Genomic DNA, 14,313 nt, shown 5'->3' with positions numbered 1-14,313 from the left:
CCGGCGGCGCCTGCGCTCCCCGCGACGGCTCCGCAGCGGCGGCGGCGGCGGCGGCTTCGCGCCCGGACACGGCGGGGAGCGAGCGGCCCGGGCCGGGCAGCGCCGGCCGCATCCCCCGCAGCTCCCGCACGGAGCTGCCGGGCCGGGGCAGGGAACCGAGAACCGGGGACTGAGAGCCGCGCTCCGGGGCCGCGATGGATCTGGCGGAGGCGCTGCCCCTCGGGGAGCTGGCGGCCGCCTTCGCCGCGCTGCCGGTGTTCCCGCTCTTCGACACCGCCTACTTCATCATCTCCGTCCTCTACCTCAAGTACGAGCCCGGTGAGTGCGGCCCTTGGCCGGGGGGCCCCGGGGGGAGCTCCGGTACCGGCACAGAGCCCGCACCAACAGGTCCTGCCACCTGCCCGTGCCTCTCCTGTGCCGCCTGTCACAGGCGGTGTCACAGCTGCGACACCTGTGCCTAAATATAAAGCAGGAAAAACCCCCAGGAACCCGTGACTCTGATTTTGAGAAATAATCCTGGGTTTTATTTGAGGCTGGATTCCGGCAGCATTGAGGTATTTCAGTTCGGTCACTTGGCTGCCGCCCCAGGACTCAGAGTTGCGTTTCTGGCCAATCCCTTGGCTTGAATATTTTTGTGGCAGCACCTTCCTCCTATTTATATACAAAAGGGCTGGAAGTAAAACCTTGGTTTTTTCCCACCCTCTGGACCATGCCCTGAGCTGTTCTCAGGAACCATAACTGACCTTGCTTTGTTTGTTCTCTTGGGCTTGTCTTGCACAGATCGATAGACCCGTGCCTTGGCTTTCACCTTCTGCCATTGTCACAGCCTGGCTGTGCCTCACTCTTTCTCAAACGCCCTTTTCCCTCTATTTTTGACAATGTGTGCACTCTTCATGCTCTGTTTTGAGCAGTTTCACGGTAATTACACAGTGACTGAAGGGAAAACCAGCCCTGATTTCAAACCTCGTGTTATGCGACCTCTAAGCCATACAATCCACACGCTGTTCCCCTTAAACTCCTGTAAACAAGCGCTGCCTTTCCAGCCCTGATCACTCCCAGCTGCCTTCCAGCACGGAGCCCTGAACCGAACAATTAACAGGCAGCCCTCACAAAAATAGCTTTTAAACATATGCAAGCCCAGCAATCCGTTTGGGACTGGAGAAGGCCGGGGTGTGCTTTTCCCCAGATTCCTGCAGTGCTCCCATCCCACAGCTATGGGCTGGGGATCAGTGTCAGGACAGAACCGTCCTGTTTCCCCCTTGGAGACAGCATGGCTTCGTGGAGCCAAGGAAAAACAAGTGTTGCTAAATTTAAGCCTCAAGCTAAACCTCAGGTTCCTATAGAACCAGTTTCGTGTCCCGGCTGTTGCAGCTGTCTCGCTGCCGCTGTGTTTTCAGCTGGTTCAAATGTCCCCGAGGATGGAAGAGCCTGGGCACTCACAGCTTTGGCTCATGCTGATCCACTTACTGCTGTTTAAGGGGTACCAGGTAATCGTGTTGATATAACATTTTTAGTGTTTTCACTCTTTGTCCGCTCACTGAACAGTTTTGTACCTAAAAAAAAAAATCACAAAAAATTCTGGAGTATTTTAAGGTGGTGAAAGAACTTCCCAGAATTGATATTATTGGGAGGTTTCCCTGAAAAAGTACAAAGGTGGATGAAAATTGCTACAGGAATTTAAAAAAAGGCCATAGCAGATTGTGGGAGGAGACCACAAAGTATTTCCAGACTAGCACAGGAGTGGGGTAGAACCCTCAAATCCTCTTCTCTCAAATAAAGATTAAGAATTCCTGTTCTATTTTTGCAGGTTATCTTATGAATGAAAGAGCTGAACAGATTGTTCATGAATTCTTGAGGGCACCTAGGTTGAAGCAGTGGAGAGAATGGTACCAGTATGCATTTTATTTTTAGACTGTAAAAAGACACTGATTTCAAGGGGGAAAAAAAATGTTCTTTATGGTAGCAGAATGAAGGAGAGAATCTCTCAGCCCGTTCATCAACTTCTAATGGCTCTGTTCTTTGGGGGATCTGCAGGTTGTGATCATTTCTTGGCCATCTCTGGTGCTTGTTTGGGTTTCACACTTTTGTGTTTTGTTTTACAAGCGCTTCTCTTTGAGTTGCTTTGTGGGAGAACTCGCACCTCCAGCCTCTCTCTTCCTGGGTCTTGAAGTTCCTGCTTCTCTCTGAGACGGCCTTGAGGGTCCCTTCCATCACTGGTGACTCCAAGATTCCCAATTTTTTCCACAGGAGCCGTGGAGATGTCCCGGAGGAGCCCTTTTGCCTCCTGGCTCTGTGCCATGCTCCACTGCTTTGGGAGCTACATCCTGGCTGACCTGCTGCTGGGAGAGGCTCCCATTGCCTACTTCAGCCACAACTCCAGTGTCATCCTGGCCACAGCAGTGTGGTGAGTGCCCTGCAGCCCTCCTGGTGTGGGGGGAGATGTTTTCCTTGTGGGACACAGCTCTGATCCCACTGGGATTAACTGGGGACTCCAGAGGTGGGCTGAGGCTGCCTTTGAGGCACTCCTGGCTCTGGTTCCCAGTTTCCCTGCCCAGTTGCCTAATGCTGTGATTATCTGGGCTGGGGCACTTCTATTCATAGCAGGCACTGCTGAGCCAGGAGCAGCAGCACCCACGATACCACACGGGGCAAGGGGTGGCACATCCTGGAGGTTTGGGGGCATTTTATGTGTTGTGTTGGTGAAATATGCACAAATGGAGCTTTAATTTCCCCAGTGTGTGTGGGCTGCAGGTGCTTTTGCCTGGCAGAATGAGCATTGTTGGGAAATATTGTGAATGAGGTTTTCATAAACAGAAGTGTTCGAGTAAATCCCTTAGCCATCTAGTTTTCTATACTTGAAAATAAAAGAGAAATATCTGCTTTCAGGGCTGAAAAATATGGCAGTCTTCTGGAAAAAATAGTATTTGAAATCTCTCCTCTGTCTGTAATATCATTTCAGTATATGTAGCTTTGTGTTCTGTATGAACTGATGCTTCTGGACCATACGCAAACTGGGAGATGCTTCTGGACCGTACAGGCACAAACTTCAAAAAAATTCTGAATTAAAATTATTGGGTTTTATTCAAGATGGAGTCTTAGTAGTGAGGGCTCTCTGAGTCACTGAGGGCTCACTCAGCTCTTCCTGTAGAGAGGCTTTTTTGCATGATGGTTTCCTTTCAGAATTAGCTATAAAATCAGAAATATTTTATTTTCAGATTTTCCTTCACCTGCCATAACTCAATCCGCCACACTCTGCACATCCCAGATCAGAACAAACCCGTGGGTTTTTTTTTTTTTCAGGTACCTGATATTCTTCTGCCCCATGAACCTCTTCTACAAGTGTGTCAGCTTCCTGCCCGTGAAGCTGATCCTGGTGGCCATGAAGGAGGTGGTGCGGGTGCGCAAGATCTCGGCCGGGGTGCACCACGCTCACCACCTGTACCACCACGGCTGGTTCGTCATGATGGCCACGGGATGGCTCAAAGGTGACACCTGGGATGCTGCAGGGCCTGCAGGGAGGGGACAGCTCAGGGGGAGCAGCAGAGAGGGTGTTGTGTTTACTGGGGTGCCCCGATGGTGGCAGGAATGAGGAATCTGAATCCGTGTTCTTAGAAGGCTGATAAATTGTATTATGTCATGTCATAATAATATCATATTTATACATTATTATATATTATTATAGATTATTATAATATAGAATAATATAGAATAATATAATATAATATAATATAATATGTCTATATTGTGTATAATATATATTACGGTTGTAATATAATATAATTATTATATTATAAATTATTCTAATAGATAATATTGTATTATCTATTATATATTATTATATATAATATAATATATAATATAATTTTAATATATATTATAGTATAGTTATTATATTACTATGATATCTAATATCTATATTATATATCGTATATATTACAATGATAATGTAATATAAATGATATTATATTGTATTATGTTGTATTATATTATATTGTATTATATTATATTATATTATATTATATTATGCTATACTAAAACTATACTAAAGAATAGAGAAAGGATACAGACAGAATGATCATGAAAACCCATGACTCCTTCCAGAGGTGAAATTATATACATCATATTCTATCATATTATATTATGCTAAAACTATACTAAAGAGTAGAGAAAGGATACAGACAGAAGGCTACAAAGAATGATCATGAAAATCCTTGACCCCTTCCAGAGCCTGACACAGCCTGACCATGATTGGTCATTAAACAAAAACAATTCACATGAAACCAATCAAACATTTATCTGTTGGTAAACAATGTCCAAACCACATTCCAAAGCAGCAAAACTCAGGAGAAGCAATCAGATAATTATTGTTTTCATTTTTCTCTGAGGCTGCTCAGCTTCCCAGGAGAGAAATCCTGCCTAAGGGATTTTTCAGAAAATGTGACAGTGACAGGTGTGGGCTCAGGTTCTCACTGTGCAGGTGTTTGTGCAGCCTTGCAGAGTGGTTGAAGAGCCGGAGTCAGGAGTTCTTTTTTCTTTCTCCTGTGAGCTCTGACCTCACCTGTCTCTTTTCAGGAGGTTCTGCCAGTCAGTTTTCCTTTAAGGTTGTGTTTGGAGCAAGCACTGGAGCATCAGTGACTGCAAGAGGCAAATGCCTTTTCCCTGAGTCAGGATCCACTTGGTGGAAAGTCAGGGAAGCATTTGCCCTGCTCTGTTGGCTTAGGCTGACTTCTAAATCTGAGGAGAATGTCAAGAACCCTTTGTCCCCTTGAGGCTCCAGAGCCTGTGGCAGCTCCAGCTCTGACAGGTTTCTCTGTCTCCCAGGTTCTGGTGTGGCCCTGATGTCAAACTTTGAGCAGCTGCTGCGTGGCGTCTGGAAGCCTGAAACAAATGAAATTCTTCATATGTCCTTGTAAGTCAGCGGCCTGGAAATTCCCAGCCAGGTGAAGAATGGAATGAAAGAACCACTCAGGGCTGGGTGCAAACCTTCCAGAAAATCTCCTTTATTTGTCTTGCAGCCCTACAAAGGCCAGTCTGTATGGCACAGTCCTCTTCACCCTGCAGCAAACCCACTGGCTCCCCATCTCTGAAGCCAACCTCATCTTCTTTTTCAGCATGTTCATGATAGTCTGCAAGGTAAGTTTACAGCTGCTTTGTTGCCAGCAAATTACAGAACCTCAAGTGGGAATATTCAGCTTCCTGAGCCACTGCAGGATTCATTGTCTGTAGGATCTGCTCAGGAAATTCAGTGTTAAATCCTCCATCACACAAGCAGCTCCCTGTGCCTGGAGTCATGCAGCAGCAGGGAGGTTCTGTGGGGTCAGGAGGATGCTCACAGGTCAGAATTTCCCTGCTCTGTGTGATCTCTGGGTGCTCCTTTTTGCCTGGCAGGTTTTCATGACGGCCACTCACTCCCACGCCTCACCCTTTGCTCCCCTGGAGAACCTCATCTGCCCTGTCCTCTTTGGCTCTGTCTCCAGTGGCCACCCAAGCCACCACCACGACCACCACGAGGTTTCCCACCCTCCTCCTCCTCCTCCTCCTGCCAAGTCCAAAGAGGAGCTGAACGAAGGCACCAGGAAAAGGAAGGCAAAGAAAGCTGAATAAAAAAAGCGACGGCGCAGAAAACAGGCCAAGAAAATTCTTCCAGAGCTGAGTCTCAAAGCCACCTGTGACCTCCTTTGTGCTCCAGTCCTTCTCTCTCAGACTCCCAGAGGAGAGGTGGAAGCCAGGACACTGCCAGCTGGGTCCCTGAATTTCATTTTTGCTCTCTGTGCTGCTGCTTGCTTCTTGGTCTCTGCCTCTCTCTATTCTGATCAGGTTTTCAGGGATTTGGAGGTTTGTGCCAGGGTGGGGAGTGGGTGCCACTTCCCAAACTGGCAGCAAATCTGATGCAGCATTTTCAATTGATGTAAAATCTTTCACTGTGTTTATTTATGAATGGTTTGCGCTCCTGCAACTCTTAAGTTCCTTCGAATTTTCACTGACCTTCTCAGCGTCTGCCAAAACAACAAACTGTTAAGGCACAATGTGAAAATCAGGTTTCATACTCAAGGAAATTGAATGTTCTGGTATGAGCCTGCTCTGGTTTATCCCAGCTCCCACAGCTGCCATATCTCCAGGCACTGTGACATTTTAAATGCAATAATGACATGGCCTTTGAGCCAAACCCTGTTCACCTCAGTTCCCTCAGGTTCTGATGGTCAGGACATTGATTTGCTCAGCCAGGTCTGTGTTTGCAGGAGCTCTGAAGCTGTGAAAAGCTCCCAGTGCCAGTGATGGCACTGTCACCATGCTGGGCTCTGTGTGGCATTGCTGAGTCCCACCCCAACCTCAAAACCTTCAACCAGGGGAGAAGCATGGCTCTGGTTTGTTTGTGACCCTCTGGGATACAGGAGGAGTGTGTGCGAGTGTAAGTATTTATTATTATTTATTTGTAATTGCCAGGGCACCTAAGGCAAGGACCTGAATCTGGCTTTTTTTTTTGAACTTTTAGTTGTGGCCCTGAGCCCACAGCTGGTTTGGTGATCCTGGAGTGCTCCAGGACATCCTGAACACTCCCTGGGGGCAGGAAAAAACCTTTCCTACATTCTTAAATTCACATAAAATAGGCTGAAGCAGGGCATTTCACACCAGCTGATGAAAAACTACCTTAGAGGACTGATAAAAATCAGCTGAAAATCCTGATTACCTTCTGCAGGTCCCCTGGGGCCAAATTGCTGGGCTGTGGCTGCAGCTTGTGCCCAGTGAGTGAAGAACCTGAACTGCCCTGCATGGCTCAGGAGGGCTCTGTCAGCTCATTTGTGTTACACTGGCTTTTAGAGTAGTCCAAAGCTGTTCTTATCACTGATTTTCTTCTTATCAACGGCATCTTCCAAGGGCTGGCATCACCCCAGGGGCAGTGGCAAGCCTGGGGATGCAGCACTGGGCATTTTCCATCCCTGGCACTGAGGTTTTGCTGCTGTTTCCATTGCAGCTGGGAATGGAAACAGGATTGGAGAGAAAAGAGGGTTTGTGTGTGTGTGTGCGTCCCTGTTCAAAACTGCTGGTGGTTAATTAATTAAAGATAAGAAACCCTCCCTGTGTGCAAGCAGGGGAAAAGCCAGGAGGAAAGTTCAGATGTGTGGGTTTGGGGTTTGACAGTGCCTTAATGTTGTGAGTTTCCCTCCCCTTGAGCAGGGAGCAGGAATTCTGCTTTCAGCTCTGTCTGCTCCTGCAGATGCTGCTCTGCTGGAACCTGGTGTGTCACGAGCATGCACGAGACTGAAATAAATGTTCTATGAGGTGTCTGACCCAAGGGGAATTTTGTTTTATAAAAGCTGTCAACAAATAAAAAAATTGTGAGGTGACTCTGATTGTCCAGTGGCACCTGGGGAAATCTCTGTGTTTGCTTTTTACCCTTCCCAGCCACACAGGACCTGGGGACAAAATGATTCTGGTTGAAGAAGATCAGAATTAATGTCCTGCAGCTGTGTCTGAAACTGTTATAAATGGAAATAAATGGTGTTTGTGGTGTTGTTCTCAGAGCAGACAGCTTCAGATTTCAGGGAAAGAAATTGGAAATTTAGGAATAAGAATAAATATAAATTAGAAATTTCCTTATTTCCTTGAAAATTCCCTTGAAATTTCTTTATTCCCTTGAAAATTCCCTTAAAAATTCCCTTGAGAATTTCCTTGAAATTTCCTTATTCCTTGAAAAAATGAATTGCCTCCTTTGGTGTTTATACCATGTCTCTATTTTTCCTTTTGTCACTGTAAGAGGGAGGAGGGCATTCACCTCTGGCTGGTAAATATACACACACACACATAGTTCTAGCATATTTATGTGGAGTATCAGCATTGAAAACTGGAAAAAAATCAAAATTCTCTGCATGAGTGAATATTTAGTGTGACTGAATATTCACTGCTTCTCTACTTTCTGAGTGCAGTCTTTGCTCTAATTTGGAGTCTTTGGACTCTGAATCAAATCAAACTGAGTCAAATCACAGCTTCTAATCAAACACAGAGAGAATAAATATTCCAAAGGAGGTTAAAATTTAAGCTCTGAACACCTTCAGAGTACCCAACAGGAGCAGGATTAATTTTGAGAATACAACAGGAATCACAAGTTCCATTTGGTGAAGCCTTTCCCAGTGAGAGAAATGGAACTTGTCTTGAATTTCCATGGCTCAGCACGGCCAGGCTGGTGCAATTCCAGCCTGCTGCCCTTCACCCCAAGGAGCAAAAATGGGATTTGAAAAAGCTGCACAATTTAACCACACAGCTGTGGGGACACAGAGCTGCTCCAGCACCTCTGGAAACCCCAGCTGACCTTTCCAGACCCTTCCTTCCTTCAGGCTCTGCTCCAAACAGAAAGAAAATGGGAGTGGGGTTTTTCCTGAAGGGATGAAAGAATTTTATTTATTTCCACAGTTAAGAGGTGGAAATGATGAGGAAATCATGACAGTCAATCAACCCAAACAAGGATCTGCAAAGCCTGTTTATATTTTGAAGGGCTCTTCTCTTCTCTTCTCTTCTCTTCTCTTCTCTTCTCTTCTCTTCTCTTCTCTTCTCTTCTCTTCTCTTCTCTTCTCTTCTCTTCTCTTCCCTTCCCTTCCCTTCCCTTCCCCACAGATTTAACTCTTAGAATGTTCATAAACACTCCTTAATTTAGAGCAGATGAGAGTGTAAATTGCACTGGAAAAGGGAATTTCCATTGGCATGGTCCACCAATGGAAAAGGTCAGTGAAAAACACTAAAAAAAACAGCTCAGAAAAGAATGGGTCACAATGTTTCAGGTGGTTTGATCATTCTGCCCCATGACATTCAGGTCAGGGTTATTTTGCTCTGTGGACAGGCTGATGAGAGCAGGTTTTTCACATCCTCTGAAGAATTCCACGATGTGGGGATAAATAATAAATAATTTTTAATTAATTATTCCTCTGGAGTCTCTGGCTCCACAGAATATTCCAAGTTGCCAACCCAGGGCAGGACAGGAGCCTGATCTGATAACTTCTGACAAGGTACTAATACTGACAAGATATTTTGAAGGGTTTCTCTTCTCTCCCCCACAGACTTATCTCTTTTAAAATGTTCATAAACACTCCTTAATTTAGAGCAGATGAGAGTGTAAATTGCACTTAAACAAGAAAAAACCAGCTCAGAAAAGAATGGGTCACAATAATTCAGGTGGTTTAACCCTGTGACATTCAGGTGTCAGGGTTATTTTGCTCAGTCAGCAGGCTGATGAGGGAGAGCAGGTTTTCCACATCCTATGAAGAATCCCACGATAAATAATTTCTCATTAATTATTCCTCTGGAGTCTCTGGCTCCACAGAATATTCCAAGTTCCCAACCCAGGGCAGGACAGGAGCTTGATCTCTTGATAACTTCTGATACTGACAAGATATTTTGAAGAGTTTCTCTTCTCTTCTCTTCCGCACAGATTTAACTCTCTTAAAATGTTCATAAACACTCCTTAATTTAGAGCAGATGAGAGTGTAAATTGCACTTAAACAAAAAAAAAAACCAGCTCAGAAAAGAATGGGTCACAATATTTCAGGTGGTTTAACCATTCTGCCCCGTGACATTCAGGTGTCAGGGTTATTTTGCTCAGTCAGCAGGCTGATGAGAGAGAGCAGGTTTTCCCCATCCTATGAAGAATCCCACGATAAATAATTTCTCATTGATTATTCCTCTGGAGTCTCTGGCTCCACAGAACATTCCCAGCTCCCAGGACAGGAGCCTGGCAGGGCTCAGCCTTGCAGGGACAGACGTCATTCCCTCCAGAGATGTCCTGATCTGATAACTTCTGATACCGACTCCAGTGAGACCAGGCTAAATTTAGCTGTAGGTTTAATCCTCAAAGAGGCCCTGGGTGCCTGGTGGGAAAAACAAATGTTTCAGTTGCTGTTTCAGCATTTCATGAGGATTGACAGGTTTCCCTTTTCCTCTTGCAGAGCCAAACCCGGTGCCTGCAGCTTTTCCATGGTGGCAGATCAGCTCCACAGATAGGGAAAGCTCCACAGGCCTTGTGTGTTTGCAATTTAAAACAAAAAGAAACAAAAACAACAACAAACAAACTCAGGGGATCAATTTACACAGAGCATTAATAATTCCTCACAGTAAATGAAGTAACAAAAAGAGGAGGGCAAAGGGAGGAATTTCAGAAAGGGCAAAGCCAGTGTGAGAGCACCAAGCCAGAGCAACCAGTGTTCTTGGTTTCCACTTTTCCTTTTGTTATTATGCCAATATTTACATTATTGCACGCTTTGTCCAAAGAATAAACGAATTATATAATGCAGCAAAGCAGAAAGACCCAGAGGATAAAGGTGGAAGTTACCTTGGCAGCCTCCTGAGCTCTACAGAAGTTTTTCCTTTTATCACTTGCCAGGTGATCAGCTGCCAAATGCCTGCTCCTTCCTGCAGCCTGTTCATGGTGCTTTAAGGGCACAAAAAAAGCATTAAAAATTAGAGCTTGGTGTGTTTCAGCTTTTTCTGGCCTTTAGCTATGATTCTGTGTTTTAAGGTTCTTGTGCTGTTCTTTAGAGGGTGTGAAAAACGCCAATCGCTTGTTTTTAAAATGTTAAAAGTTTGATAGTAGTAAAATGGTTAAAAAAATAGTAACACAATTAGAGTAATAACAATTTGGACAAATTGAATTAGGACAATATGAGACAATAAAAGCAAAGAGTTACAGACAGTCCGGGTACCTTTTTCTGGGCAAAATAAGGACACAGATCACAGAGGATAAACCCTTAAAAACAATAACCTGTTGCATATTCATACACCTCATACATGATGCATAAATTCCATTCAAACACAGGATTCTGTCTGGTCAGTGTCAGCTTCTTCCTCCAAATCCCAACAGCACCTTCGAGGTGGGAAGAAGTTTATTTCTTCTGATAAAAAGGCAATAAATTCTTTTTCTCTGAAAGATTCAGGTGTCCTGTGGCTGCTACCTCGCTGCGAGTCCTTTATTTTAAACAAAGCATCTTACACAGCACAGATTCTATTTTAACAATTTTTATAACCTAAAACTATATTTAACACAGTACTTAAGAGAATTAATACAGCACTACTTTCTAACACAACACATATAATATTCATTTGAATATTTGCGAAAAGCCAATCATAAAATACATGCATTTTTCACAGAGGGTGTAAATGGTTTAAATGGTTCCTGTGAGGATGCTAAGGAAGGTAAATCTGGGATAAAGTGGCATTTCCTACGGCCTTAAATTTTAATTCTTCGTCCAAATAACGAGAAATCAGAATATTCATCTATACAAGACTTCCCAGAAAGGTCTCAAGGGGAGTTTGGATTTAGTGTGAGCTGCTTCCACCCAGGAAAACAGGACACAGACAAGGCAAACCACTCAGAGCAGAGAAATCCCACTGTTGATGCCAAACCCTCTGCACAGTGTGTTGATATTTTCCTCTTTAGGATGCTCTCAGCATTGCCCCCAAGGCATCTGGCTCACCCTGCGGTGCCCAACAAGGAAAAGCCAATTAAAGGGGTTGGAATTTCATCAGACACCAACACGACCTGGTGAACACCCACAAAATTGTTGGAATCTATAAAGTTAGAGGGTTTTTAGGAAATGGTTAAAAAAGTATGTAGGCCTTAGACTGGAGTTCTGTTAGCATTGCAGATACAGCAGAAAAGTTTCCCATGCAAGCAGAAAAGTTTCCCAAGCAGTAGATGTGACAAATAACATTAGGCCTCTGTAGAATTGGCTTTAGGATGGCAACAAGGTAATTTAATGTATATCTTCAGAAGGTTAGCATGAATAGAGCTCTGTTCTTTGTCTCCTATGAACTAGTCTTTGTTTTAACTACCATTACGTGTGTTTTATAAGATTGGATAGAATGCTTGTCGATATGTGTTTTTCTGTGTATGATTGGCTGAAATCTAGACTGAGATGATTTTATGTCTTTCTGTACCACCCCTCCCTAGGGAGACTTTTTGGTGTGGATCAGTGAGCTGTTAACATCGTGTCTCCATTTTGTGTCTTGAGACTGATGTGCTGGAAATAAAAGCAAAAATCTTTTCACTGGTCTGGTTCCAATGTTGTCCACATCTGGACGTTTTGCCGCGGCATAGTGGGTTCCTTTTTTAAGACGTGGGTCCCTGACAAAATTGGACTTATATCTACCCTTCCCCCGCAATACAAAATCACCTCGCAGCGGAGGATTTCACCCCGCTCCGAAGGCAGAAGGCTGTGAAGGAGCTGATGGGGGCTGGAGGCTCCAAGAACAAGCAGAGAATGAGAAATCTCCTCTATCCTGCCCACGCTGCCGTCCTGAGTCACAGCTGCTCCTCACTTCACCTCTGCGGTGACATCTGCGACAAGAAGATGTTGATGGTGCGAAGATCAACACCCAGGAACACCTCGGAGTCTGCGCTGTCTTTCACACTTGTGCATTTGCATCTTTCACGCGTTATCCTTAGCAAAAAAATGCCGTTTATATTTCCTTATCTGCTTCCATTCCTTGCCAAAAGCGAATGTGGGGAGGGATTTTTTTTTTTATTTAAGGAGCTTGTGAATGTCAGGGAGGATCGGTGTGAGGCAGAGATTCCATCTTAGCCTTAGGGTACAGGTAGGCTATAGCCCTGGAATGCAGGAAAACAGGTCGGAGATGTTCGGAGGCTTCAACATATTTATAGCCCGAGGAAATCCAGAATGTGCCCGGAAAAGATTTCCTGGTCTGATTTTGTCTGGTTTTGATTTGCAAATTACAGCGAGCTCCCCCAAAACTCGGCATTCCAAACTGCTGCTGCCCCGTGATCCCAGCTGTGAAAAATGGGTATTTTATAATTGGCTTTTGGCAAAAATCCAATTGAATATTATATGTGTTGCGTTAGAAAGTGATGCTGTATTAAGTCTCTTAAGTAGTGTGGGAAATGTAGTTTAAAGTGATAAAAATGTTAAAACAGAAACGATGCTATGTAAGATACTTCTTTTTTTAAAGAAAGGACTCACACTGAGATAGCAGCCACAGGACACCTGAATCTCTCAGAGAAAGAGAATTTATTGCCCCATTATCGGGAGAAACAAACTTCTTCCCACCTCGCTCAGCCATGAAGATGCCATTAAGATTATGAGGAAGAATTGAAGATGACCAGACAGAATCCTGCGTTTGAATGGAATTTATGCATCATGTATGAGATGTATGAATATGCAACAGGTTACTGCTTTTAAGGGTTAATCCTCTGTTAATGTGTGCCCTTTTTGAGGCTTATTTTGCCCAGAAAGAGGTACCCAGACTGTCCCTAAGTCTTTGTTTCTATTGTCTCATATTGTCCTAATCCAATTTGTCCAAATTATTATTACTTTACTATTACTATTTTTATTACTATTAAACTTTTAGAATTTTAAAAACAAGTGATTGGGCATTTTTCACACCAGCCCTGGTGCTCCTCAGAGGAATCACAAGTTCCTGGCAGCTGCAGCATCCCTTTCTCAGGAAAGGGAATTTTCTTCTCTCCTTCTGATTTCTGTCTTGCTGGGCTCTTTGCTAGTGGTTACATTTTTATTTTCTACGTTTTCCCAATGGAGCTGGCAGCTCTTGGCACTCCCAAAAAAACCTTTGCAGGCTTGGGGACCTCTGTGCCACTGATTTTGTTTGTGTGTGTGACAAGAATTGGTGACAATGGCAGGGGGATGCAGTGGGAGAAGCAGGGAAAACACCCCAGATTTTGATGCCTTGAAATGCAGCCTAAAAATCTATTTTCAGAGTGCTGGTATTGGCTTAAATTAGATTTCGAATAATGTAGGCTAAACCCCAATGTAGGCTCTGTGCTGTTTGTAAGGCTCCCTGCCTGTTTGATTTATGACAGATTAGGATGTTGGTTAATCTCCTCTTATTTGGGTAAATGACTGTGGAGATTAATCAAGTATTGTGTGCAAAAGGAGCCCATAAATGCAGATTACTAATTTTTCATTAATTATTCCTCTGTATGCCAGAGGGATCCAGCCAGGGATAGACAGCAGCCCCTGAAATCTCATTTCATGAGAGAACCGGGAAAAGCACAGCAGCTGATATTGGTTGTTTCTCACATGCTCAGTTCAGTTTCCTGAGAAAGGCAAAAATCCACAGAAATTATAGATTATGGGCTTTTTTGATTGAAGGAAAATTAATCCACAAACACCAGAGGTTTATGTCCAAAAAGAATCCAGAGGAGTCCTTTGACTTTATTTGAATAAAGGGAGAGGCCATGGGGCATTCCAATGGGGTGTCTCCAATTTTTGGAGGATGCAGCCTCCTTTTTATCCCAATTTCCTTCTCTCTTTCCCCATTTCTGAGGTTCAGACTTCCCAGAATCCCTGATAC

At 44.3% G+C, this 14,313-nt stretch overlaps 1 protein-coding gene across 1 annotated transcript; it reads left to right on the top strand.

Moving 5' to 3' along the window:
* The first annotated feature begins 98 nt into the window (after positions 1–98).
* Positions 99–7,352, top strand: TMEM38A (transmembrane protein 38A). The gene is made up of 6 exons (XM_054291210.1): positions 99–318; positions 2,248–2,404; positions 3,301–3,485; positions 4,822–4,909; positions 5,016–5,133; positions 5,389–7,352. The coding sequence occupies exons 1-6, from the start codon at positions 195–197 to the stop codon at positions 5,602–5,604; spliced, it is 888 nt and encodes a 295-aa protein (XP_054147185.1). The 5' UTR covers positions 99–194; the 3' UTR covers positions 5,605–7,352.
* Positions 7,353–14,313: the final 6,961 nt, after the last annotated feature.

The sequence above is a fragment of the Melozone crissalis genome, unplaced genomic scaffold (genome assembly GCF_028551555.1).
Source record: "Melozone crissalis strain CALT ecotype California unplaced genomic scaffold, PUWL_Pcris_2 ptg000088l_1, whole genome shotgun sequence".
In the NCBI taxonomy this organism is placed as follows: Eukaryota; Metazoa; Chordata; class Aves; order Passeriformes; family Passerellidae; genus Melozone; species Melozone crissalis.
The sequence above is the reverse complement of the archived record's forward strand: the minus strand, read 5'-3'. Positions and strand labels throughout refer to the sequence as shown.

What these genes read in the sequence shown, in the direction of transcription:
- TMEM38A (XM_054291210.1), top strand. Translation starts at nt 195, where the DNA reads ATGGATCTGGCGGAGGCGCTGCCCCTCGGGGAGCTGGCGGCCGCCTTC. An exon ending in GAAATTCTTCATATGTCCTT is followed by an intron (nt 4,910 to 5,015) that starts GTAAGTCAGCGG and finishes TTTGTCTTGCAG; the next exon opens with CCCTACAAAGGCCAGTCTGT. An exon ending in TGTTCATGATAGTCTGCAAG is followed by an intron (nt 5,134 to 5,388) that starts GTAAGTTTACAG and finishes TTTGCCTGGCAG; the next exon opens with GTTTTCATGACGGCCACTCA.